The sequence below is a fragment of the Gouania willdenowi genome, chromosome 16 (assembly GCF_900634775.1).
Source record: "Gouania willdenowi chromosome 16, fGouWil2.1, whole genome shotgun sequence".
NCBI lineage: Eukaryota > Metazoa > Chordata > Actinopteri > Blenniiformes > Gobiesocidae > Gouania > Gouania willdenowi.
In genome coordinates, this window is record NC_041059.1 from 13,386,281 (window position 1) to 13,413,842 (window position 27,562).

Genomic DNA, 27,562 nt, shown 5'->3' on the forward strand with positions numbered 1-27,562 from the left:
GTCTTCTCTACCCTGCTGACTTCTCTCAATTAAAAAGGAAAAACTTCCAATCCCTTTGACCTTTACCTTGACTCAACTGTTTCCACCAAACACTTCATGTGAAAACACAGTTCTGACCAAGCTGTTCCTTCTCCTATTTTAGTCAAATGTCTTTCTCCTTTCTCAGCTTTTCTGATTTGATTTAACGTCACATTTGTAGAAGCAGGTTTGTAGGCTCAGTGAAGAGCATCTGGAGCTGATGTTTAAGTTAAACACTCAATCTCATCTTTGGGATTTTTATGTAGCGTTTTTATTTTTCTCAAAGACAAGTCAACACACAAACAACATGAGCACCTCCCACACTTTTCTTTTCCCACAGCCTCTTAAACAAGTCAAACTGATATTGAAGACATCCTTTTCTCTTCAGAACTCGTCTTGGTTGCTTCGTGTGTTTTTGAGCAGCGTGAGTGACATCAGCACCTCCTCTGTGGGTCTCCTCCCCAGCTGTTTACCCCCTCTGCTCCTCACGCTCACTGTTCCACTCTCACACTCCTTATCACCGACCACTGCACACAAACACACACACAGTCTGGGCATTTGGAAGCTTATATTCCTCTTCCTTTAGTTTTCTCCATCTTACCAAATATGTAGTTGTACTGGGCCAGCTGAGCGGAGCGGATCTTCTTGTTTAATGTCCCACTTTGATCGTCGTTCATATCAACCATGAAGCCAGCTTCATGGAACTGTCGAACCACCTTAAAAGGAAACACGCGGCTTCTTGTTAGTCTGTCACAAAGGTGGGCACCAGCGTTGGGCTCAATTACAATTACGTCTTCAATTATCCATGTTCAATTACAACTCAATTATGGTTATGGTGACCAACATTTTCCCCCAATACAATTAAAATTCCAAATATTATCATCATCCTAAAAGTCAATTACAAATACATTCTCATTTGCTGAAGTTGTAATTAATCACAATTATTAAACCTTTAAAAACCATAACCTTCCTCTTGTGTTAGCATCTCTCAGTTTGACCCACGTCTTAAATCAGCTGTAAAATTCACTAAAAAATATTATCCATCATCTAATTTGTTTCTCATCTCTTGGTTACCCCCTTGTTAGGCTTCCTAATCAATGAAAAATATTGGTATTAATATTTTTGATGAGGGTGTCTGATCCTTTTTTGTGTCAATATATCCTTTGATTTAAATACTTTTAATGGTAAAATGAGTGGGAAATTGTGGTAAACGTTGATCTGAAACATATTATTAACCACGTATATGTAAGCCATAGAAATGTAACATGGTTCCCCAGGTTTGCGTTTAAATAAATTGCAATTAACAGTTTTTATACAATTTTCATACTGATTACAAAGTCTTTAATCTGAACTCAATTATGATTACAGCAGCAACATTTTTTATTTTTTTTTAAATTATGATCACAATTATAATTATGTCATAATTGTAATGAACTATCAATTACACAATCAAAATAGACCCCAATCCTGGTGGGCACAAATCATGGCATAGAACGTGCTTCCAGTATAAACGTCTATCAGACCGACCTCTCTGCCGTACGACTCGTTGTTGCCCCCTACAGGAATGACCAGGACCTGAACAGGAGACAACCACAGAGGCCTGAGGGACGGAGAGTGAGAGGTTATTTATTTACAACATGCAGACAAAAAGACACACCTGCTTCTGTGATGTCATCAACATCTTCCCACCATTTCCCTCCAAAGTTTTCAGCCAGTATGGCGATCATCCTCTCCAGGGATCCCAGCACGGCTCTGTGGATCATCACTGGTCTGTGCTGCGCTCCGTCTCGTCTGAATCAAACACACACAAAAAAACGTAACATTTTACTTAAAGTTTAATACATTAGGCTGTCATTAACAAGATTAAGGTGTTGTGAAGGCTGTCATTAAGGGTTGTTTGCTAAATTAAGACACATTTTTGAGTAAGGTTGCGCAATTAATCAATATCAAAATTTTAATTAGATTATTTATTGAGGGGGATTTTTAAAGCTGATATCCAGAGTTTCTGAGAAATCTATGTTGAAAAAATACCTAACTAGTCTTTTACCATGGTCTACTCTAGGTGGTCATTCATATACATCAATGCATATAAGACCCGCCTTCGTCCTATAGACCCATATAAAACCTCTAAAAATGGAAATGAGTGCTGAGTTTGCCCAACCAAGAGGCTTCAACTTCCTGGAGCGGACTGTCAATCAAAGGGAATGCGCGTGTGTAAACTGTGCACGGAAATGAGGATGTACGTCACAACAGCAAACAGGTATGACTGAGCAGCATAGCGTCATGGAGGAGCGCTCCGAAGCTCTTACCTCAGAAATGTCCATCGATGACGACGACCCATAGACCTATATCAATGCGTCCTGATGAGACCGCGTGTTCCGCAAAGCTCGTGCACAAAAGTAGAGGCGTGGCTTCTGTTAGATTGCAGAGGCAGGGGGAAGAAGTGGAGCTGTTGAGGACGGGACATCGAGACGTCCTCTCAGAAACTCCAAATATCAGCTTTAAGTACAGTAAAAATTTAAAAATTGATTTTCACGGCAAGAGTCTCTCTCTCCACGCTGTCTTTGGGCTGCGCTCCTCCAGGCCACCGTAGTGATCATCGCTACCCAAGCGGAGAAAAAAATAATCATGGCTGAGAGTAAAACATGATTTCTGAAGGATTGATTTTTGGGTTGTTATTTTATCAATCCCACAGTGGATTTAACACTCTTTGTTAAAGCTTTGCCGTAGCACTTTATTCCCAATATGGAAATTTGTTTTCACTTTTTCAATTTAAAGAAAATGCTTTTTTTTTAAAGGGGAAAAAAAAAAATTTGAAATCGAAAAAATCGAGTTGTTCAAAAACAAAATCCAGATTTTTTTTTACTTCAACTAAAATCGCACAGCCTTACTTTAGAGCTATGTTGGCATTTTTTTGGGTTAGGAGGAGGGATCTAGTGGAGTAATAAAAAGTTAGGTTTAGGGTAACAAATATATACTTAATGACAGCCTTCATGACACCTCCTTCATGCTAATGACAGGTGTCATGTCATAATAATCACAGCGTAATGTCAGCTTTTTGTATAAAACTTCACGTAAAGAGTTACCAGACATTTTTCCTTAGAATAATTTTGTTTATCCTAATTCTTCTTCTTCACCTCTGTGTGATCTTAAACTGAGCTCAAAGAGCACAAACCAGGGTTTGTTCTCGCTTCAGCTGCTAAATTAAATAAAGCATTAATTAGACATGATTAAATTACATCCTCACTTAAGCCCTAAGTCTGCCTTTTTAAACACAGACCAACTGCAAACAGTAGTTAATACATGCAGGGTAAAACTACCCAACAGTAAGTGAGTGCAGGTTTAAAGGAATCCAGATGCAGGAATGTTCCAAAGATGCCAAAAACAGTTGTAGTGACTCACCCGACGTAGTGAAGGTCAAATCTAATCGGTAGCTGGAAGTCCAGCTGGATTGTGGCACACTGGTGTTGTCGGCCAATGGCGTCTTTGATCTGGATGTCGATCTGCGAGGAAAACGTCGTCTCTTAGTAAAACATTAGAAACCTGAAGTAAACGATTGTCTGAGAACAAACTTCAGCCTTTTTAATGAGGCAGGGATTGTTCTTTTCATGAAAACTCTCATTTTAAGTCTTGTGCACAAATGTAAGAGTGTTACATCAATAATTAACACCGATTTAAAACAATTCCATCACTGATAAAAAATGAAATTTAATAAGATTTAACACTAAGCATGTAGCACCACATTGTGCTGAACTTCTGTAAAATATACAGCACAGAGTGAGAGACAGAGGCAGGTGTCATTTAGGAGTTTGTTGTCAGATTGTTGATCATACATGTGATCTAATTATTAAAAGGCTTTTTGCAACCATTACATTTGGCTCTGTTAAATATTCTAGCTGTACAAATAGAGCTGCATGTGACGCCATAAAACTAACACAAAAAGCTCATATTTATAGTCCCTTAAAAGGAAAGGAAATCTTTGTTAGATTAGTTAATTTTATGCTCCAAATAACAAAAAAACAACAAAACTCAGATGAAACACTATTGATTTATTGAGGGGATTAGATCAGGCTTTGCACTGGGCGGTCACTGGGACTCCCTGAGATTAACATACTGTAACCAATGGATACTGTCATGCCTTGAATAACTAAAACCAACAAACATAACTTAATAAACATGACTGTGTGTGGCATCAGGTGATTTTATGACAACATTTTAAAGCTGCAAAGCTGAAAAATAAGATAAAAGTGTTTAGTGTTTAGCTTTAAAGAGGAAAAGATAATATTTGTGACCCTCAAAACATGTGGCTTTAATATTGAATCATTTTTACAAGTGTAGAAAATGATCTCGTCCTTAACTCTGAGTGCCATTCACATCTATAGACGTGAATTGTGTTTTTCAGCTGGGATTGCTGTACAATTTTTCTCAGCTTTTTGTCACAAACTGGCGATTTGTGAAAAACTTGCCTCTATTCAACTGCTGATTACAGAAGAACGAAACAAGCTAGAAACAAAATTACTTTTTTATGATGAAAGTAGAGTCTAATCTTTCCGAATCTGGCATCTCTTCAGATGTCAGATTGTCATAGGACTAAATATTCTGTGAAAATGTTGAAAATTGCTGGCACTGAATGAGTTAATTAAATACATTACATTTGACCTAACTGGTTTCTTCAAAGTATTTATTTGTAATTAGGTTTCCTATAAGGTTGAACATTTGTTGTGAAACTCTTTTTGATTTTCTGAGAAATAAGTAATGGGTCTCTGAAGTTAAAATAAGCTTATTAAACAGTGTGTGGGTTTTAATGGTATTAATATCTGTCATTTTTAAAATAAGTTTTATAGTTTAATAAATGATGTGTAGAAGATGAATGAAAGAGTAAAACTGCTGTTCATACCATTTTGTGATGGACAATCATCTCTTTAATTGCACCAACCTTTGGTCCGTAAAAAGCTCCGTCTCCAGGGTTCAAGTCCCATCGCTCACCAAACTGCTCCAGGCCTCGCATCAACTGCTGCTCATACACACACGCACGCACGCACACACACACACCAATCAGTACATTAAAGAGTAACTGAATTCAAAAGCACTTTTTCTCTGCTGAAAACAAACATATTTATGTATGAAGTAGTGTTGTTGATTCTTGTCCAACTCTTAACATTTTAGTCAAAATGTTTAAATGTTTATATTTTGTTGTTAAATTGTAAGAGTGACTGCTCTCTATGGGTTGAAACCTGGCTGTTGCATTCCCTTTTTTTTGCTATTGGCTGAGAATGATGGTTTGTGATGTTCTAGAGGTTTCTTACAAAACCACCACTGTTGGCTCCGCCCCTTTTATAAAAACTAGCACATGTTGACTGTAATCTATGGCGAGTAAACTGGATTGAGAGAATTGTGGATAGAGAGGTATATTGAGTATTGAGTAGCTAGTTAACATAGCATTATTGATTGTTCTTTGGAGATTTTATTGTATAGAGTGGGTGTGTCTTAACTGCTCCAGGAGCCCCGCCCATAATCAAGGTGTTTTTTTTGTTTTTCCAGCCTAGACGCGCGTGAGCCAAAACCTCAGGGTTTAGTTACTCTTTAAGTATGTGAGCACAGAGGAGGGTTTGTGTACATTAATGAGTGTAATGGTGTGTGTGTGTGTGTGTGTGTGTGTGTGTGTGCAGGAGCAGTGGGAGCCCACAGCCATAATCTTCAATTACACACAATTGAATCAGATTAAATTGCTGCTGTTCCCATTTAGAAGCGTCCGTGGGGACTTTGATTTAAATCTACACAACAGTTAAACTCGCTACGCTCGGCTGGAAAGTAGCAGCAGCTGATTAAGTGGAGATCATTACTGGGCCATCAAGCCAACAGGGGACTTTTTACAGCTATGTATAGGCTGAGCTTACACTGTATAAATATTTAACGGCAGAGCTTTGCTCCATCTGTACCAGTGTGTGTGCATGCATGTGTACGCGCGTGTCGTGTGTGTGCTGACCTGCTCAGCGTTGTCCCACTGTTCAGCCTCCCCGAGGCATGGCGTGGGACGCGTAGACAGCAAGCAGTGGAAGGAAAACCCAAACACTTGATAAACCTTCCTCACAAAATCCAAACAGGACACGATTTCTTCCTCCAGCTGCAGAGGGAAAACACAAAAATGTCAAAAAAAAAGACAACAAACGGACAAAATGAAACGAAAATTAGCAGAGCCCAGCTGAAAGAATGTGTTATTAAAGTGGGAGAAGGAAACAAATAGTAACGCCTTTTCCCCCCAAAAAGCATGAAAATAGCATATTTAAGATTGTATAGATCTTTTTTGTAATTATCTTTTTTTCAGGCAGCTTTTAAATTCAGCCTGATTTTATGTTTTTTAGCACTTCTATCTTTGTTTCTTATTTATTCTATTTAAAATTATTGCTTCAATTTCTCCACACTTCCCCAGACTGGCTTAACTGATCACACAACACAATAAGCACAATATGCACAACTATAACATCACATTTCACTCTCACCTTAAAACAGTAGACCCTTCCTTTGTCCTACCCTGACTCCCTCTTCCCTGTTCTCTTGTAACACTGCCTACTCTTTTGACATCCTTCTTATAATAAAGTGTTTCTTACCCTTCCTTAGGGTGATGGTAACAATTACGCAATAAAATAAATTCATTTATTTAATTGCAATAACAAAACACTTCGACAGCGTGTGCAGACAAGGAAAAAAAATGACTACATTAACAAAATTCTTGTTTGCACTGACTGAAGGGCTTTTGCAATTATGTTGTACTTGTTGCAATGACAAATAAAGTTCTATTCTATTCTAGAATAGAACATGGTTCTATGGTTAGAAGACTCCACCCATGCAGACAGTGGGATGATTGATGAGGGTAACGTTTCATGACAGAGTGTGTTTACTTAGATCAGATCTACCCGTCAGTGTCTGAGAACACACATGTGGAGGTGTAATGTTTGAACTGGACAAAGACTTTCATTCATCCAGGCTCAAGCCCTCTGGAGTAACTGGGGAGTTATTTGTCCAGCCCATCTGATCAAAGTAAAGCCGACCCGCATGTCTAACATTTAGCCCTTAAAGGTAAACTGTGGATAAACACAAAACAAAAAGGGACAAAGTAACCTGCACCTGCTCAGGAGCACAAAAGATGTGAGCGTCGTCCTGACAGAACCTGCGGACTCGTGTGAGGCCCCCCAGCGCTCCAGAAAGCTCGTTGCGGTGAAGAGCCCCGAAGTCGGCCCATCGCATAGGAAGCTCCCTCCAAGACCGGACGCGCTGCTCAAACATGAGACTAAACACAGGAGAGGAGAGTCAGACTCTGCAGAAAAGGCAGGAGTGTGTGTGTGTGCGTACCAGTGAGCAGGGCAGTTCATAGGTTTCAGAGCGTAGGTTTGGGAGCCCTCTGACGTCACAGTGAACATGTTGTCGCTGTAGTGCTCCCAGTGGCCCGAGCGTTCCCACAAGGCTGTGCTGTACAGAGTAGGAGTCACCACTTCAGTGAAGCCTCGCGCTCGATATTCACTCTGTCATTGGTCCAGAAACAAGGACGTGAGTGACAACGTGAGCAGGAATGAACAATTAAAGTACACGCACTTGATTCTTCATTGTATTTGCAGGCTTGGCAATTAATAATAACGCATGTGATGAACACAACAAAACAAAGCCACTTTTCTTAATATTTGGAGCAATACAAAGACAAAAATGTGCTCTTTGGTTTCAGCTGCATGAGCAGAGCAGACACTGTATGAAGTTTTAGGTCAGTTTGGCTGCAGAATAATGAAGCTGTGAGTGGAATGTTGTCTCCCTAATGTGTGGACGAACAGATTTTGGCTTTAACAAGTCGACACAACCCAGACAAACAGTTTAGTTATACTTCCTGTACAGAGAAATCCACCAAATTTGACACATTTAAAGTCTCCTTCACTGTTATAAACATGTTAAGACACACCAGGGTCAAGTAAGAAGTGAAACTGAAGTTATAACTCAAAATAAGATCCACACTTGTGTAATCGAGGATAATGAAATTGTTTTGGAAACTTCTTTAAGGCTAAAATCTGCATTTGGTTTCCCTAAAATACAAAGAATGGATTATGTAACATAACAATCAGCCCGCCTGCTGTTTCTCATATATTTTATTTGACTTATTATTTGAACCATCGATATTAATTCATACAACTGCGATGTTTTAATTTTAGAGAGGTTAGTAACATTCAGAGCCATAAATGCAATAAGACTAATAATAATTTGCACAATAATTGATTTCAGTGTTTCAGTTTTCGGCCTTGGTTTTCTCATTTTCGGTTTTGGCCAGAATTTTCATCTCGGTACATCCCTAGATGACACGTCTGATGTGTTGGGATAACATCTAAACATGGTGAACTGTGGCCTTCAAGAAGCTGCATTTCAGATCCCTGCTCTAATCTAAAGCATGGAAAACAATCAAACGCACAACGACAAATGCCTCCATAGCCTTTAAACACCAGGAAGCAGTTGTGTTTGACAGTGGGCCATGAGAAGATTTTTATTTTTATTTGTTTTAGTCATTTAACATGTGGTCATGTGTACCTTGATGAAGTCAGTGAGCGTGTTGTAGATGTGAGCTCCTTTGGGCAGGAAGAAGCAACTTCCTGGACTGACCTCGTTAAAGAAAAACAGCTCCTGGTCCTGCTCAGAAACATGAAAACATGTTTGCAAAATTCCAAAACTAGAATTCCTCAACAACACACTCCACAGTTTTTATCTCACCGTTCCAATGCGTCTGTGGTCCCTTCTTCTCAACTCCGCCTGCTCCTTCTCCCACTCCTCCTTGTGCTTCTCTCCAGGAAAGGCCACACCGAGCATCCGCATCAAATTGGGCGAATGTGTGTTGTTGGCCAGTTTCAGGGAGGAGAACTGGGGGAGGACATGATGGACGGAATATAAATAAATAATGAAAGAAAAGTTTGAGGAAGAAGGGCAAAGAGATCATTAAGGGCATGTGGGATGATCGGAAGTGATTGTAAGAACAGGAATCCAGCCTCAGACAAACCAAACATCCTGCTGACGCTGATGCTCGCAGGCTTTCACTGCTCAAGTGTTTAATGTGGAAACTCCTCTCTCTATAATAAACAAGGAAAATTCCATCTATGCCAGCGTTAGCCTCATAAAACCTAGTCACATGTTTTGAATGGAAATGGCTTTTTTTTTTTTTACTCAGAAGATTAGAAAACAAATGCTCTTTTGTTAGAGTTTATTAGGCTTCCTTGAGATCAACAATCAATGTTTGATATAAAAAGTGACAACGTGTGTGAAGTAATTAATTACAATTACGGCATATTTATAATTTTAATTTTTTTTTTAAAATCTGTTGCTGTAGTAATCGTAATTAAATTGTAATTGAGTTTAGATAATTGACTTTGACATTGTAATTGCCATGAAAATTCATTAAAAACTCAATTATAATCTAATGCACACCTGGGGAACCACTTTACGGTTCTATGTACAGTTCTACACATATGTAATTAACAGTTAATAAAATATGAAATATTTAGCTTTCCCACATTTCACCATTTTAATAAAATTAAAAATCAAGGGGTATACTGACACAAAAAAGGCTCAGACGTCCACACCAAAAATATTTAAACCTTTATTTTCATGGATAAGGAAGCCTAACACGGTAACCAATAGATAGGAAAGAAATTACATTATAGATATTTGTTTATAGTGTATTTTACAACTGATTTAGGACCAGTTATAAGAGATGGTTAACTTTTATTAGGTTATTTATTACAGGTTCAGTAATTGTGATTGAATTGTAATTGAACATAGTGAATTGAAAATGTAATTGTAACTGAAAATTGTAATTGAGCCCAACCCTGATAGAAAGCGAGTGCATCAGACCACAGGAGGAGGAGAAGTTACAGTAAAAGTGACGAACCTGTAGCATCTTGAAGACCCTGAGCAGGCCTGTGTGTGGGAGGAGGGGCCCGTCACACACTGCCAGGCTGTCTCCACACCTGAGAGGAAGAAAAGGTCAAACTCATTGATTTGGTGCTGACGGACCATGAAGACACTGGGAGGTGAAACCTGCTTTAGTTTTCACGTGCCTGTAGACGGTGACAGTGGAGTCATTCATCTGTTCACGGGCAAGCTGCAGCCTCAGGTTATTGCTCTGGAACAACAACGTAGAAAATCATTGTATTAGGTAGGTTTGACCTTTGACCTTTTAGATATTACCCTGAATTCCTTAGAGTAATTAATAAAAAAAATAAATAAAAAAAATACAGAAGCTTGTTCGTGGGCATGCAAACATTACAGCAGTGCTTTACAGTCAGGGTTGGGGTCAATTACAATTAAGTCTTCATTTATTCATGTTCAATTACAACTCTATTACGATTATGGTGGCCGGCATTGTTTCCAATTACAATTAAATTAATATTATTTTTCCTCTGAATGCCAATTAAGTTCTCAATTACTAAAGTTCAAATTCAATAAATAACTACTACCGAGTCTTTATTAAATAACCCCAATTAACTATGTTCAATTACAGTTCAATCACATTTACTGAACCTGTAATAAATAACCTAATAAAAGTTAACCATCTCTTATAAGACTTCCTAAATCAGCTGTAAAATACACTATAAACAAATATCTATCATGTAATTTCTTTCCTATCTATTGGTTACCTTGTTAGGCTTCCTTATCCATAAAAATATTGGTATTAATATTTTTGGTGTGGGCATCTGAGCCTTTTTTGTATCAGTATACCCCTTGATCTATTTATTTATTTTTAAGTAAAATGATACAAAAAAAGACAGGTAGTGGGAAAACTTGATATGAAACATATCCTAATAATTATAGAATTTTCATACCAGTTCCAATTAAATCAATTACCTGAACTCAATTACAATTAAATTATAATTAAAACAGCAACATATTTTTTCAAGTACAATTATAATTCATTATCAATGATGCAATTACTATTATATTGACCCCAACCCTGTTTGCAGTCTTATTGTGCCATCTGCTGCCTCCTACTGGCATGGAGGATTATGCAAATAACAATAACAACACTAATTCAAATCATTCAAAAAAAGTGTATCAAATCAATACCACTAAGCATGCAACATGCATGAAGAAAACATGTGGGGGTGTGATGATACACTCAGCTCACAAGACGAGACGAGATTTTAAGAAAACTACAATGACGAACTATATGACTGGACCAACAGACATATTTAACCGAGCTACACATGCATTTTGAAATGTTTTATTATAACTCTTTACATGCATGATGTAAGCATGAACTTAAACACTAAAATTTATAAAAGTTAAAATAAAATATATATTTCTTTCTTTTTTTCAAGTGCAAACAATATTATGTGCAAAACCAAATCAAAGTTCTACTGTCAATACAGAGTGCAAATAGTGTAAACAGAGCCTGACGAAGTATGTCATTAACAACATGCCATGTTCTTTTAACTGTTAATAAACTTCTCCTTCCACAAATTGAAACTAGAACTAAAATGTACTCTTCTTCTTTTCCTTCTCCTGCTTTAGGTTCTGGCAGGCTAGACGTAGCAAAGGCGCATTACTGCCCCAGAGGTCACAAATAAAAGTTTGGATAGCTCACAAAAAAAAAAGTTAAAAAATTGAAAAAATAAATTTTAAAAATTCTCGCGAGACAGATTTTTAACAACGTGATGAGAAATCTTGTTGAGTTCAATCTCGCGAGATCTGGTCACACCCCTAAAAATATGTGAAGCAATTGTCTGCTGTTTTCTTGCACAATCCAGATACTCGAGTTTCTGTGTGTGTGTGTGTGTGTGTGTGTGTACCCTGCTGCACTGTATTTGAACATCTTCTATGTGTAAATGTGAGAGAGAGAGAGAGAGAGAGAGCAAAGGCAGAGGGAGTGAATCCACTGAAAACAATAACAGGAGGTGTGTGTGTGTGTGTTTGAATGGGTTTGTCCAACTGTGGCTATTGTCAGTGATAAACTGGCCCCCACCATCAACATGAGTATAAATATGTGACTTTATAATCAATTAACAATTCTGCTTTGAGTTGCATTTTTATGTGCTTTATACGGTGGCTTGTAAAGATGTAATTGTTAAACTAATACAGATTTAACCAAATAAACAAATTTACAGCAGGTATGCAATACTCCATGAAAGATTTATTGCCCGTTTACCATTTTTGTTTATTCTAAGTCAGCAATAGATTTTCCTTACATCACAATTTGTCTGTCCATCGCCGACCTGGAACAGCTGACAGAGTTCTTCTCCATTCAGCTCCAAACTGGACAAAGGAAGTTGAAGGGCGGCTGCTTCCTTACATTTCTCCTCCACGTCACTCAGAGACAAAAGGCTGAGGAAAAACAACAATAAAAAAAGCTAAAAACCTGCAGACAAACACTAAAGGGATAAAGGCAAAATAACTGAATGAATCTCTGATTTATCTCATTCCCAGATCTTTAGTGCTAAATCCTGATGAACCATTAAATTAGTCACAACCACTTCCATAAAGCCTGTGTGGATGTTTATTGTGAAAAAATAACTACTCACTGCAAAAAATATTAAACATTAAAAACCTACGGCACGTGTTCACCAGCCTGACTCAATCACTTGTTCTTGACTTAAATATAAACAATTGTCATCAATGAAAGTAAAAATGTAATATAAACCATCATTAGGCATTAGTTAAGTTAGCTATTGATCATTTTATTGAAACCTCAGTCTGTTGCTTGCTGTATACCAACGATGTTCACTGCTTTCGTTATTCTCTTCCACAAAGCATTTTATGAGCTCTTTTCATTCCAGTTTTCACACCGTCTTAAGCACTCAAACATTTTTGCTTCTCCTCAGATGCAAGGATGTTGATTTTCATCTTGTAAATGTTTCTTTTCTTGCCAGTATTTGTTTTGGCCCGAGTGGGCGGGGCCTCCGAACAGCGAATATTTAAGGGCGTAACATGTTAATGACGATCTGATCCCGTTTTCATGCAAGGTTGATAAATGAGGGCCTCGGGTGGGACATTACACTTGGTCATGGACGAGAGTATTGGCATTTCTCCCAGAATTAGTTGCTATGACAAATGTTTTTGGAATACATGTGTTTATTTTATATATATTGATAAAATAAGGCAAGATGTACACAATTTTTCACACAATTAAATAAATGGACCGGACAAAATTGTTGGTGCCCTTTTAAAACTGTGGATAAATCATAAATAAACATGTGTATAACAAAAACATTTGTAATTACAACAATTTCTGGGAGAAATGGTGTAATTTCTGGAAAAATTCCAGGGGTGCCAATACTTTGGTCCATTACTGTATATCACAATATAATACAACAAATGATGAATGGGCTCGAAATAACAATACAATATTTGAGAAAAAACAGGAGGAAAGGAAAAGATTTTTGTAATCTTGCCAATGATGGTTTTTCAAACTGATCCACAATCATTTGCGGTTAATTATTGAGTTTTGTTCATTGTTCTTCCTTTTGCTGTGTAAAGAATGTGGGTTTAAGTCAGGGTTGGGGTCAATTGCATTTTTCAGTTACAATTACGTTTTCAATTTCCCATGTTCAATTACAATTCAATTACGATTATAGCGACCAGAATTTTTTCTAATTACAATTAAATTACAAATATTTTTATCCTCAGAAAGTCAATTACGTTCTCAACTACTAAAGTTAAATTAAAATTAATCATTAATTACTGAGCCTGAAATAAATATCCAAATAAAAGTGAACCTTCCTCTTGTGCTAGCTTTCTGTTAGCATCGCTTATGATAACAGGTCCTAAATTAGCTGTAAAATACACTAGGAAATAAATTGGATGATAATTTGTTTTTAATCAATGAAAATATAGGTTTTGATATTTTTGGTGTTGTCATCTGACTTTTTTAATGTCAGTATATTACTAGATTTACATTTTTTTTTTTAAATGGTAAAATGTGGGAAAGCTTGATATGAAACATTTTAATAATTGTTGACATACACAGGTGTAGAAATGTACAGAGAACTGTAACATGGTTCCCCAGATTTTGAATATAATTGCCATTTTTAAAATAATTTTCAAGACAATTACAATATCAAAGCTAATTATCTGAACTCAATTACAACTCAATTATGGTTCCGACAGCAACAGATTTATAAAATTACAATTATAATTACACCACAATAGTAATTAATAACCAACTACAAGATTACAATTAGAATTGACCCCAACCATGGTTTAAGTAATAACACAGGAAATGTTTTCTTTGAATCTCAGAATGCATAAAGAACAAAATTGTGCATATTTTACCTGCTGTCGAGGATAAAGTCAGAGAAAAGGCCGAACTCTGACGTTCCTTCTCTGCACACCACAGCACCAAAGTGTCCCTCTAACACACCACCTAGGACACAGGCTCCAGTCCTCCATGCAGTCTGAAATAAAAACATACACACACATTCAAATTAAAATGTATTCAAATTCTCAAAGGAAGTTATGAATTTAAAAAACTCAATTATTTGTTTACTTTTGAATCAAAATAATGTAAAGCAGTCATCTACAGATCATACCAAACATCCTAACAGCAATATTTGAGCCAACACATGGTAAGAGCACACACACACCAAACATTTATGGAAAAAGTGAAATCACCTGCTTTCCCTCAGCTGTGTCAAATCCTAGAAGTTGTAGTTCACAGTCTGAGTCCAGGGGCCGTCCCAGTTCCTGAAGCTCTCCATTGACCTTACTGACCAAAACGCCCTTCAGCCTGGAACACAGGCAACAACACAACTCTCTCATTTCAGTTCAACTTTCAATCAAAATAGTCTATTTCACGACCAAATCTTTATTTACCGCAAACTCTGAGCCACAGCGAGCGGTGTGGTGACACCTGCTAGTCCCTTTACTATCCTCCCATCAGCCACTCGAACACTGAGGGGCTTTTCTGACCTCTCAGGCCTCCTTTTACAACCTTTAATTCCTCTGAGAGACTCAAAGATTTGCAGCCGCTCCGATAAAACAGACGACACCTGCAACTGGAAAAAGACAGGGAGTTCAAATTTACAGGAAAAGATGTATTATGGAAACAAAGCTGAGTGTTACTACACCTCAGCTGGGAAACATTACACACATTAAACAAGTCTAAATATTCAAGTCTATGAAGCAGGAGTCTTAAACCGACAGCCCCTTTGTATGTTTTTCATCCTCCCATGAAATACAGTAAGTGAAATTATTTATTTTAAGATATGGTCATTTATATCAGAGATAACATTTACATTTTGTTTTAAACAAGATATTATAATGAATGTTCAAAGAGGTTGGCTAGAAATTCAAAGGTAAGAAGATTAGCAGTGAGACCACAAATAATAAAATTATCAAATTGTCAATTATTAAAACAAATAAAAAGTCTAATTACTGCGGAATCATATTTTGAACCATTTTATTAGAATAAGTCACTTTTATGCGCTGAAAGTAAATAACCACATTACATTAAAAAAAAAAAAAAAAGTCATAGCTCTCAATTACTAAAATTATTTGAAAAGTCTAATAAATACTGTGTAATCATATTAAACTATTTAGTTTGGAAAATAAAACTTGCTTCTATGCACTAAGAGTAAATAACTGCTATCCTTAATTCATTATCAGAATATTTAGGTATTTAAAATAGCAAAAAATGTAATAATAAAAGATATACATCAAAATAAGTTTGTAAATGTTGTCTTAGTACTCTGGTAAAAGACCAGTGTTGCAAGCGACCCAGAGACAGTTCATAACTGCATAGTTTGCACATATCTTATGGATGTGAATATTTTAATAAACAGTAAATAAAATCTCCCCCAAAAAATAAATAGGATTTGTTTTGTTTTTTCAAACATATTTTCCTTTTTTAATATAGTCTTTCCCCCAAGAGATTTGTAAATTTGAAAATACAAAACCACCTCCATTAACAATAACCTCCACATCAACTGGTTCAGACATTAGTTGATGCACAACCAGCCACATTTAGACTTGGGGCAGGAAAAATAAATTAACTAATATTATGACCCTGCCCATGACAAACTGCTGGGGAATAGATTTATCAGTTTATATTAAGATGATTTTCTTTACAATTAGTTTTATCTCCCAGAGTTTTTGTGAAAAACTGAAAAGGACAGCAGGAAATATGTAAATATGTGAGTGTGTTCCATGTGTTGACTGTGAGCTGCACAAGGTCTATGTACCCTTCCTTAGTGAGCACTGATAGACTCCAGTGTTCTAAACCCTCATATAAAAAGTGTGAAATCAATGGATCCCCACCCCCTACAGATATATCTTCAAGCACCTTATAAACAATGAGACTAGCTGGTGCCAATCAATGTCAACACAATCCTACTTCCAAATATAAATGAGAGGTTGTTATTGTTGCAGGTATTGAGTATATGACACAGCTGCCCCACTGGTTTCAAACACCTACCAAATATATCCATCAAAGACTATTTATACCTGTGAAGTGACTTTATAACGCATGAATCAAAAAATATTCTATTTTTGTGGTTTGTTATTGACTGTGGCACAATTTGAAAACACAAATGATGCAGATATTTTGGTTAACATCAGATCCAGTAAGTGCATTTAAAAGATTTCTGTAAATAGCTCCTAAATTTAGACTTACTATTCAAAAATACAGATGTAATTCCATGGCAATTTTATCCAAGGTAAACAACCACTGCTGACAAATTTAAAACATTTTTGTTTTTTTAAACAACATATCTAAACCTCAAGGCACAGTAAGAAAGACCTAATAATTATTGGTTTTCTGAAGGTTTCAGTCCTGTGTCATCCATCACAAACTAACAGCCACACATGGTGGTTGGTATAGGGAACTATTGATACTGCTCACTGACAGAATGTCCAGAAAGGATATCAGACTGATCTTTAACTCAGGAAAAACTAAATCATTCAGCAGGATGAAGATTGGAAACTCACTAACAGACCTTTTTTGATAGGATGAAATAAAGGAGGAATATTTGTAGACTTATATTTTCAGGCTATAGTAGATGTTTTTTTCATTACAACACTGATTTATACTCAGGTTAACTTTGATAACAAAATATCAGATAATGTATATAATGTTATCCTAATTCCCAAATTAATGTAGGTTTTGCCCATACTGAGGAAATGATCACCTGTGGAGATGTCTTTGGATTACAGTGTTAAAGTTCAACACTGCACAGTACGTGTAATAATGTAGAAATAAGGCAAACGGGTTAAATACATTCATGACATTTAAACCAAAACATTAACTTCAATAAGCCATTTTCCATCTGTAAAGGTAACTATTAATAGTCAGAATTCAGCTTTAAATGGCAGGTTTTACCTCTGCACTACTCCATACTAACACAGTATGTCACAAGCACGCGCACCTTGCTGTACCCCCTGTGCACGCGGCAAGGAGGGTGAAGTGCCGCGGGAGAACCGACCAACCGGAGAAGCCGCGTGACTGCCATCTCCACACGTTCACACGGACGCCATGGCCTCTCACACACACGTAAACGACCTCGCTTCTAAACGTCTCACATCGCCGTTGTAGCAGTGAGCGGCCATTATACCGGAAACACGGGACGAGACCGTCACCGTGACGTAACCACGACGCAGCGTGCGCGCCCCGGGAAACCGTTATAACGGGAACGCACATCTTTACAGGCGCGCTCCAAAATGATGTGTTTGGTTTAAACAGTGGTTAGAGTGGGAGATACACACCCACAGACTGAATATAGCTGCACTGCTACACTCTGCGTTTTTACATTTTTTATCTCCTCCAACAATAACACTATCATTCACATCAACCTGGACAATCCAGACTAACACTGACATGTGTTTATCGAAGAGGACGTAACCAGTTCGAAACTTTATAAACCGTTTTTTAAGAAATTATTTGAAAGTAAGACTTTATATTAATAAATTTTAAGCCACGCAGCAACCGGAAGTAGTACCACTGAGTTACCACACGATGGAGCTATATTTCATTCAAACACTCCTGTAGCGTAACAAAAAATTATCTGCGAGATCTATAATAATAATAAAAACTAAACCTAAGCATTATGTACATTATTTATTGTCAATAATTACATTGACAAACGGTTCTACTTCAGTTAATGCCACAATAGTGATTTAAAACCTACCCATGTGTTTAGTAATGCTTTGGATCTGTTGTAAATGTAAGTTTTAACTGCAAAAAAAACATGCAAGGGCGTAAAAATAAATGTTGAAATTTGCTGGTGCGGTAAATCGTGTAATTATCAAATGATAGTATATGACAAGTTAATGAACCTATGGATTCTACACAAACATTAAATTTAGCAGATTAAACGGTACTGTTTTCATTAGTACTGTGTCATTGCAAGGCTCCAACACTGAGGTCAACGCCTAACAATAGGTTTTCTATCAACATAAAATCCTAAACCTGTAAAATAAATAGTAACACTTTACTTGAAGTTTTATACATAAGGCTGACATTACATTGTCATTATTATTACATGACACCTGTCATTAGCATGAATAAGGTGTCATGAAGGCTGTCATTAAGTGTTTTAACTTTATCTAACCCCACACAATCCCTCCACCTAACCCAAAAATGCCAACATAGATCCAAAGATCTCATAATTTAGCAAACAACATTTAATAACAGCCTTCATGACACCTAATTCATGTTAATGACAGCGTAATGCCAGCCTTACGTATATAAAACTTCAAGCAAAGCGTTACCAAATAAGTTATACAGGGATCCTGCACGGGACAGGTACCTAATAAACCCAGTGATAGACCTGCTCTCTATGTTGAACTCAGGATCAACAGGAACTAAGTCATCAAGCAGCTGCAGGAGCTGTGTTTGCCAAATAGTAACTTAAAAATCTGAAGGTTTTTTTTTTTTTTTGGAGTAACATTTACTCTACTTTCAATAAACTAGATGTTTAGGAAACAAAAACAGCTTTGAAATTTAAATCAAGAAGTTTCGTTACAGTTGCCAATGCCACTCAGGCAATAAACCTAAAATGTTTAACCCTCTTCATGGTGCTTACAAAATATTAAAAACATGTATCTTTCCCACAACAAATGCATACATTCACTGTGACAAGTAACTAATGATTTGTGTGCATGTTCATCATCACACCAGAAAGGATTGGACACTCCAAGACCAGTGATAGAACATCATTGATAACATTTCTGCAGATCAAATACACAGATCAGCAAGTTACATAAACTCCATATCTTGCACATCGGGGGGTTTGGGTGGAGGACAACTATTTACAGAGAGAATTCAACTGGTTTATATGAGAAATGATAAACCTTTCATACAGTGGATCCTTCATTGAGCTTTTCTTTAAAGAAAGTGAAGAATGCAACACTAAAGATAGCTCACTAGTCAAAGTGTGACTGCAGAGAAAACTGTTGACAGACATTACATCACAACACGGCTGAATTATGCATTAAAGTTTTGATGAACTTTGAAATATCACATTGCACAGAAGATATGAGGTTTTAAACAAAACTCGGTCAGCACCTTTAAATGAGTAGTTGAATAGAATGACAGACAGGAGCAGAATGAAGTGAACTCCTGCAGAGGAGTGAGCATACACGCTCCTGGTGCTGCAGCTCCACAAAGTTTAGATGTGCAGAGGAGATGTTGGGCAAAGAAAGGATAAAACAAAGCAAGAAAAACAGAAGCATGCATTTAACAATGAAGAAAAAAGGCAGAACTACTCTAACAAAAACCCTAGAAACTCAAAGGATTTTGACTCCTTTATCTCTGGGTGCTTGCAAGTTGAAATGTCTATGTAGTAGAAAAAAAACAGGATAAAACAAGATATTACATGTCAATGCTGTACGTTTTCCAGAACTAAACCATGTTATTTTTTTCCTCCTAAAAAGCTCTGATAGTTAAAAAACTGTGACCAAACAAAATATCTCCTCCCCCCCAGGTGAATTGAAACTCTGGTTTTTATTCAAGTTGTACACAATGAAGCCTAAAACTTCCCCACCTACTGACCATCGTCACAACTGAGTCTATCATCAACCGTGCACAGAATAAGGAATACATATTTATCCTCTTTGTCAGGGTAAGGCATTCATTCAAAAGAAGAGAGAGAAGTTAAGTAGAAAGAGCGGCGAGCACACAGCTTCCTGTTAACAGAGAAATCAGCTTGGAAAGCAATAATCTGTCAACGCAGTCAGTCTTTATATTTACAAGCTTAGAAATGTACAGAAGAAAAAGAACGGTGAATGAGTGAAAAATATTATTTACAGTCAGGAAACCTCAACTGTGACACAATTCAAAGGAGAAACTGCTTATTCAGGATGCAAAGTACACACCCACTCAGCAGGTTTTGGAGCTTTACTTTTATCACTTCAATCCACACTAAAAAAAACAAATCAATCTTAATGAGCATTTCTTTATCTCAACAAAATGTACCCGTTAAATATGAAGGAAGGGAAGATAGGAGCCAAATTGATTACAGAGAAAGATTACTAACAGATGATAAAGGCCTAATTCACTCTTGACTGTTAATATTCATTTCGTGTGTTAATTTATCAATATAGACATCAAAACTAAAGAGACAAATCTGTCAGTTTCTCAGTTAATATGTATTTATGATTTTTAACTTCTACAACAATACTGACTGTACTGTGGTATTACTTTAGCCTATAACTTGTAACTAAGTGTATAAAGGTGTCAAGCTTGCAAAATTACCTTCAACCACTCACAGAGAAAGATAAAGTTCAGCAAAGGGAAGGAAATTGGTAAAAATTTGTACCATATTTAGTTTGATAGCTCAGATTGTTGTAGTTCAAAGTTCATTGACAGATTCAATATTGGGCAGATGGCAGCTTGGCCACATTTTCAAACACGGAGCAAAAAGTGACTAGGTGTGAACACGTGTTAAAAAGTCACTAATAACAAAACACAAAACCAACTTTAATTTTGAATGGAAATAATGAGGGCTTTTAACTGGTATAGGTTTAAAATTTTCAGACATAGGTTAGATTCCCCACGCTGATTTCGATTCAGTGTGGGGGAAAAAGCCAAAATTATTCAGAGAACGAAAATCTATTTGATTTAAGTATGATTTCTGAATGAAATGGCATGAAACCTTTGCGATGCCCAGTCTATTCCTGTTTTGAGTAACACCAGACAACCTCCCTCCACCAAGGCAACACTTTGAAAAACTATGCTACACAAACTCATTAGTGCCTAAACTTTCTGTATTTGTGTTTAATGGTTATGAACATTATACACCCGACTATGACTTTGCACTGTGTTAAAGAGTTGGAGAAAAAGGCTTGATCACATGATGCTACACCTCATCTAGCAGCATGTAACCAATATTGTCAGGATAGATGAGAATAAAATGACTGCCTACTTAAGTGACGCTTTTATGAACTATTTACATACAGCAACAGGTAGTTCTAATTCAAGGTAAATAACAGAGGAAAGACTTCTGGACTCATACCAGCAGGGCTAACACACTGCACAGCTAGATGTGTGGCTGCACTTCTCATTCTGCTTGTCATGGACGACCATCTCTGTAACGTGGGGGCAGGAAAGGCCTCTTCTGTGCATGAAAGGAACTTCCTGTGAGTGGAGGACCAGCACGCTTCCCACCGCGATAGCCTCTGGTTGGACCATCTCTGCCTGGCTGCAGCTGCCTGTTGGTTGACAGCATTGGTGGCCGAGATGTGGGCAAGTCGAGGAGGGAGATTGGGTTTGACATTTTGTGGCGCAAGTGAGCTGGAGGACTAGTGGGGGATTTCTGAAGAGGAGTAGCAGTGCACTGAGCGAAAGGGTGAGGTGGAACACCTTCACCTGCAGGAGAGTTAGGCGTAGAGGGAGAAGCAGTGGAAGATGTGGGGGATGGAGAAGGTGATGGAAGAGGAAGATTTAGAGGCTCCTTCACTCTGCCGAGTAAAGGTGGAGGAAAACCAGGGGCACCGGGCCGGTGGAGGGGGGGTGCATGGCGGAGAGCAAAAGCCTCTTTAACTGTGCCAGGTCGAGGAAGCTTTGGGGGCTCACCTAACAATGATGTCATGCGGGGTGGGGGAGTCAACCTATTTCCTCTGGACCCAACTCTACCTCGCTCTGCACCTTCAGGCCTCATTGGTGGAGGATGAGGGAAAGCATGATCGACAGGAACCATCATTCCTCCCACCATGACAACAGAGCGCATAGAGGGCAAAGGCGGGGGAGGGGGTCGAGGAATTGGTGGAGCAACATTACAGTAGGTGGGTGTTGGAGGAGGGGGATGCTGGTGGTAGAGCAGCGGGGGAGGTGCTTGGAGATTGTCAGGGAGGTAGGGCATTTGAAATGAACTTGGAGGCTGAAAATGCGATATGGGATGGGATGGAGGAGGGAGTAGATGCTGGGGTGGGAGGTGAGGGGGTGGGGGAAGGGGTGGCATTCTGTCCTCATTTACAACATGTGGTGATGGAGATCGAGGCTCCAGATATCCCTCTTCTTCATACCACATTGCTCCACCTGTTCTATTGCCCGCTCCACCTCCACCTCGACGAGAACCTCGACCAAACACGCGGATGCTCTCGACTGTCTTGATGCGTTCCCCAGTGTGAGGCCGGTTGGAGTAGCCCAGACTTTTGATGGAGGGGCCTTCAGTACAGGGGGAAACCAGTGTCTCGATACGATGGTATTTGCCCTCATTCCCTTCTCCAGCAGGAGAGTTTTTGTCTTTTGCTTTGTCATCTCTTTCTGCACTTACTTTTCCATTATCTGAGCTAGAGCTCACTTTACGAGACTTTGTAGAGATTCTTCTCTCTCCCATTGTTTTGTCGTTTCCCGATATCCTTAACTGGCCACGTGATTCATCTTTCTTACTCTTCATGTCATGACCGGGAGAGGAATGAATGGCCTTCTTCACACTAATTTTATCTTCCTTCACTTTTGTGACGCTCTTTTTCTCAGCTCCAAAGCGAGATGATGATGAAGATTGAAAGTCTCCATCACTGCTGTGTCCTGATGGGGTGATCACAGCATCCCATGGTTCACTGCGATAGGCTGTGGGTGAGAGGTTAAGACCTCCAGAAGAGCCCAGTGACTCTGGTAGACTTCCAGGTGTGTCCATGATCTCATCTTGAGTAGGGGTACAAGCTGCCTCATCTCTCACTGGGGTTCCTTCCACTGCATCAGGGCTGACGTCACCCATAGCGAGACTAAAACCAGGATTACCCTGCAGGAAACTGTTGATCTTAGATTCTAAACTGGGAGGAGAGACGGCTGGAGTTGACGGCCGAGGAGGAGGTGGTGGAGGAGGGGACAGCTGACGCTCTTTTTCCCTTTCTCGGTTTGGCAACACTGTGTCTCGCTTGATGCTGTTGGATGGGGTCAATTTTGTCCTGGGAGTTGTTGGGATGATGGGGGTTTTTACAGTTGCAGTCTCAGAAGAGGCTCGGGTGAGGGGAGCCGAGTTGCTGTTTGTCACACTTTGCAGGAGAGAGGATAAAGCTGCTCAAAAGCAATAAATAAAAAAAAGAGAGAAAGTTGTTGATGAGTCAAACATCACAGTTGGTAAATCTTACAGTATTATGGATATACATCTTACAAGGTGTGTTGGTTTTCGACAAAGCATTGAGGATCCCTTCAGGGGAGATATCAACACGAGACAAGATGCTGGCCAAGGCTGGGCTTGGGGGAGTTGCTTTAGAGGCTGCCGATTGGCCGGACAGGGCGGCGGGTGTCCCAGAAGAAGGTCGAGGTGTTGGGCTAGCTGCTGGGATGCAGACAAGCACAGACACAATGGATAACACAAATGCCTAAAGAGAACACAATCTAAAACACTGTCATTGCTCTGATTCACACCACACCTGTGTTCTTCATGGCAGAGGTGAGAGAGCTGAGAATGGAGCTGATTTTTCCCAAGTCCACCTTCGCCAGGTTGACCCCTAAAGGAGCCGTCGGGGTGTTTGTAGCAGTAGCTGATATGGGTGTCACTGGGAGGACTGCAGAAGCCACTGAAGAACTACTCTTGGCCATTTTTGTGGGTGTGTTTGGAGGCTTTGACTCAGCATTTGATTTTCTGCTCTTGGAAGCAGCATTCAGCAACTCTGCTTTTTTGTCATCTGAGAGAAGAATAATTCCACATTGTTACAAAAGTTGGTATGTACACAAATATGCAGCCACAAATATTGAAGAGTTTACCTTCTGGTACAGCAGCATCAGCTTCTTCATCAGACAGGTCCATGTCTTCCATGTCTCTACTGTCAGTGTGAATGTCGCTTTCATCCATGGCCTTACCATCCAGTTCTGGATCCACCTGGGCTCTGACACCAGCCATTCCCAAATAAGGCGACTCTGAACCAGTAGGTGAGGGCGCATCCTCTGAAGGAGAGGGGATGGGTGAGTCTTCAGGTCCAGGCAAGGTGGACTTCAGGGTATCTAGTCTCCTTTTAAGACTGGCCACACGGTTGGCAAACGCATTGTACGCCTGCGAAAAAAACAAAAATACTTTAAAAAATATAAAACGGTTCAGTTAAAGATTTAGCATTTCTCAGTAACATTAAAATCACTTACGTTGGCAACAATCTTGACCTCCTTGTATTGCATCTCATAGAAAATATCTGCATTTCCGAGAGACTCCAGCAGAGAAGGCCCCGTTTTTAACTCCTGCTCCAGGATAGTGACAAATTCCTGCAGCTTTACGCAGCCTTCCTCAAAATCTGTGGCAAACTTGTTTCCTCCAGCCTTATCTGTTGTTAAAGAAAAGTGACAGGGAAAAACAAGAAGGTGAAGAACTAATACTTATAGTTTATGTTCAACTGAATACAAAACATAAATAACATTGTTCAGGAGAAAGAAATGGGAAGGTGTAAACATTTAGCTGCATTATTATTATTATTAGTGAATACAACAATGCTATGAAGGACAGCCATATTGTGAAATTACACAAGTGTAAAGACTTAAGTCCAAAGAAAATTTGGAACAGGCAGAAATTGGTGAAACAATATCTCACCTTTTAACCTCTTTAGTGCCTCGGAGCTGCACACATCCACCTTCAGCGCCTCGAGCTGAGACTCCCTGCCCTCTTCCTCAGAAATTGCTTCTTTATATCTTGATAGCTCATCAATGAGGGTTTGGGGCTAACAGAGACATAAAATGGAAAAAAAGTTACATCCCTGATTACTTAACATTTACAGAAGGTTTCAAAGGCAGCGCAAATACGACTTACTGTGAACTCTGCAACAATCTTAGACTTCATAGCAGCTTTAGCTGTAGTAGGAACTACAAAAGCAAAAAGCAAGTTAACGTCAATGATAAGCATCTAGATGTACACATGGTGAGTTGAAACCTGATGAAGCCATTGAATTTACAAAATAATAAAGTAATACCATTTGGAGGTGGACTCTCCTTAACCTTCTCTTTTATCTTTTCCTTCGGCTTCTCCCGCTCCTTCTCCTTTTTGTTCAAGTTGGTTTTTAACTGGCCAATGACTTCTTCAGAGTACACACTCCTTTCCTCCCAAATAGTAAAGATCCTCTCCACAGACTTGCGAACCTTAACATCCCTAACAAACCAAAAAACACGAGGTAATAAATGACTTAACATTTTCTGATAAAACCAAAAATGACTATCGGCCAAACACAAAAATGCACAGGTATCAAATTACATGTAGACGCTTTGATAAAAGTCACTCACTTGATAAGCAGAGCAGCATTCGGAAGGACTTCAGCGAAGGCCTTTCGAAAGACAATGGCATTCTTTCTTTTGCAGTTTTGAATCACGTCATTGGCAACATAAAAAAGATTCAAACGATGACTGTTATCAGCTGCAGGGGGAAAAAAAGACAGTATATGTTACTGTTTTAGTAAAGACATACACTTAAGCAGTTTATCCTGATTAAGTCTAAATCTCATATTATAATCTGTAAACCTGGCCATGCAAAATCCTTTAAAGGAAAAACACTGATATGACAGAAATGTTTGTAAACAAACGTGTGTGAGCTTGTAACAGTCTCATGCTCAAACAAAAAAAAACAATACTTTTCATGGCACTACAATGTCGTTCAAAGGTTACTCATCATGTAGGACATCAAATCTACTGGAAAACTGATCTATGTATCACTGATGGAAATGGTTAACCATTCAGTTATCAGTAATTATAAAACATGTGCATATGTTACTGCTTGATCATTTTGCCATTGAATCTCAGCAAGAAGATATAAATATATAAATATAAAGAAAATGAATTCACATTTATGTTTGCAAGTGCACTCTTAATAACCACCCTGCTGCACTGGCTGAATCAAAACAAGCACAGTCAGTTTCTCTTTTCTTTAGAATTGTCAAGTTGGGCAAGTTAGGGTTAATGATAGCTTGTCACACTAACTTCCACTTGTCAATGGCAAGCATTAATGTCAAGCCTTGCTTTTATTAGCCACTCCCTGCCTTCACCTGGGCCTGCTGTACCATTAAATGTAAATAGGCCTAACCTAAACTGTTTCACACATATAGGACTTCAGGAAATTAACTCTATTATTTCATCCTCCAAACCATCGACCTGCCTTTCAGATCCGATCCCAACTAAGCTGTTTAAAGAAGTTATTCCCCTAGTCTGCCCATCTTTGTTGGAGACAATAAATATATCCCTATCAATAGGCTACGTGCCACAGTCCTTTAAAGTAGCTGTAATCAAACCCCTTCTCAAAAAACCTACTCTTGATTCCAGCACTTTAGCAAACTACAGGCCTATATCTAATCTTCATTTTATTTCAAAGATTCTTGAGAAAGTGGTGGCGGCTCAGCTCTGTGAATTTCTTCAAAACAACAGCCTGTTCGAGGACTTCCAGTCAGGTTTTAGAGCTCAACACAGCACAGAGACTGCTTTAGTTAAAGTAACTAATGATCTACTCTGGGCTTCAGATGAAGGACGACTCTCAGTGCTGGTTTTATTAGATCTTAGTGCAGCTTTTGACACTATAGATCACTATATTCTACTAGAGAGATTAGAGAAATTACTTGGAATCACAGGGACTGCCCTAAACTGGTTTAAGTCCTACCTATCTGATAGGTACCAGTTTGTACACGTGAATAATAGGTCTTCTGTGTACACTAAAGTAAGCTACGGGGTTCCTCAGGGCTCTGTGCTAGGTCCAATCCTCTTCTGTATCTATATGATCCCCCTTGGTAATGTTATGAGAAAATACTCTGTTAACTTTCACTGCTATGCTGATGATACCCAACTGTATGTATCAATGAAGCCAGGTGAAACAAATCAGCTATCTAAACTTGAGGCCTGTCTAAAGGACATTAGGGCCTGGATGGACCAAAATTTTCTTCTTCTCAACTCAGACAAGACTGAGGTCATTGCACTGGGCCCACGACACCTTAGAGAAACCTATGCTAGCCTAACTGCCCTAGATGGCATTACTCTGGCACGAAGCACAACTGTTAGAAACCTTGGGGTTCTATTTGATCAGGATTTATCCTTCAACTCTCACATAAAACAAACTTCAAGAACTGCCTTCTTTCATCTCCGTAACATTGCTAAAATCAGATCTATCCTGTCTCAGGGCGACGCCGAAAA

At 38.5% G+C, this 27,562-nt stretch overlaps 1 protein-coding gene across 5 annotated transcripts in view; it reads right to left on the reverse strand.

Moving 5' to 3' along the window:
• Positions 1-266: 266 nt before the first annotated feature.
• The window catches only part of tars2 (threonyl-tRNA synthetase 2, mitochondrial), a 40,279-nt gene continuing 12,983 nt past the window's right edge, over positions 267-27,562 (reverse strand). The window contains exons 1-18 of one of the 5 annotated variants that reach the window (XM_028470667.1): positions 17,400-17,606; positions 14,851-15,032; positions 14,650-14,764; positions 14,311-14,432; positions 12,228-12,363; positions 10,101-10,165; positions 9,932-10,010; positions 8,761-8,907; positions 8,581-8,679; positions 7,369-7,538; positions 7,144-7,306; positions 6,005-6,142; positions 4,955-5,032; positions 3,421-3,521; positions 1,708-1,809; positions 1,546-1,618; positions 620-734; positions 267-545 (exon numbers count right to left, since the gene is read on the reverse strand). In XM_028470667.1, coding sequence (XP_028326468.1) covers positions 403-545; positions 620-734; positions 1,546-1,618; positions 1,708-1,809; positions 3,421-3,521; positions 4,955-5,032; positions 6,005-6,142; positions 7,144-7,306; positions 7,369-7,538; positions 8,581-8,679; positions 8,761-8,907; positions 9,932-10,010; positions 10,101-10,165; positions 12,228-12,363; positions 14,311-14,432; positions 14,650-14,764; positions 14,851-15,032; positions 17,400-17,483 — 2,112 coding nt within the window. In that variant the 5' untranslated portion in view covers positions 17,484-17,606 and the 3' untranslated portion in view covers positions 267-402. Of the gene's footprint in view, positions 546-619; positions 735-1,545; positions 1,619-1,675; positions 1,810-3,420; positions 3,522-4,954; positions 5,033-6,004; positions 6,143-7,143; positions 7,307-7,368; positions 7,539-8,580; positions 8,680-8,760; positions 8,908-9,931; positions 10,011-10,100; positions 10,166-12,227; positions 12,364-14,310; positions 14,433-14,649; positions 14,765-14,850; positions 15,033-17,399; positions 17,607-21,485; positions 23,489-23,585; positions 23,754-23,847; positions 24,103-24,181; positions 24,468-24,553; positions 24,730-24,992; positions 25,120-25,208; positions 25,262-25,368; positions 25,545-25,675; positions 25,806-27,562 lie in introns of those variants that run through there. The other 4 variants (XM_028470668.1, XR_003675794.1, XR_003675793.1 and 1 more) reach the window with 4 other exon arrangements.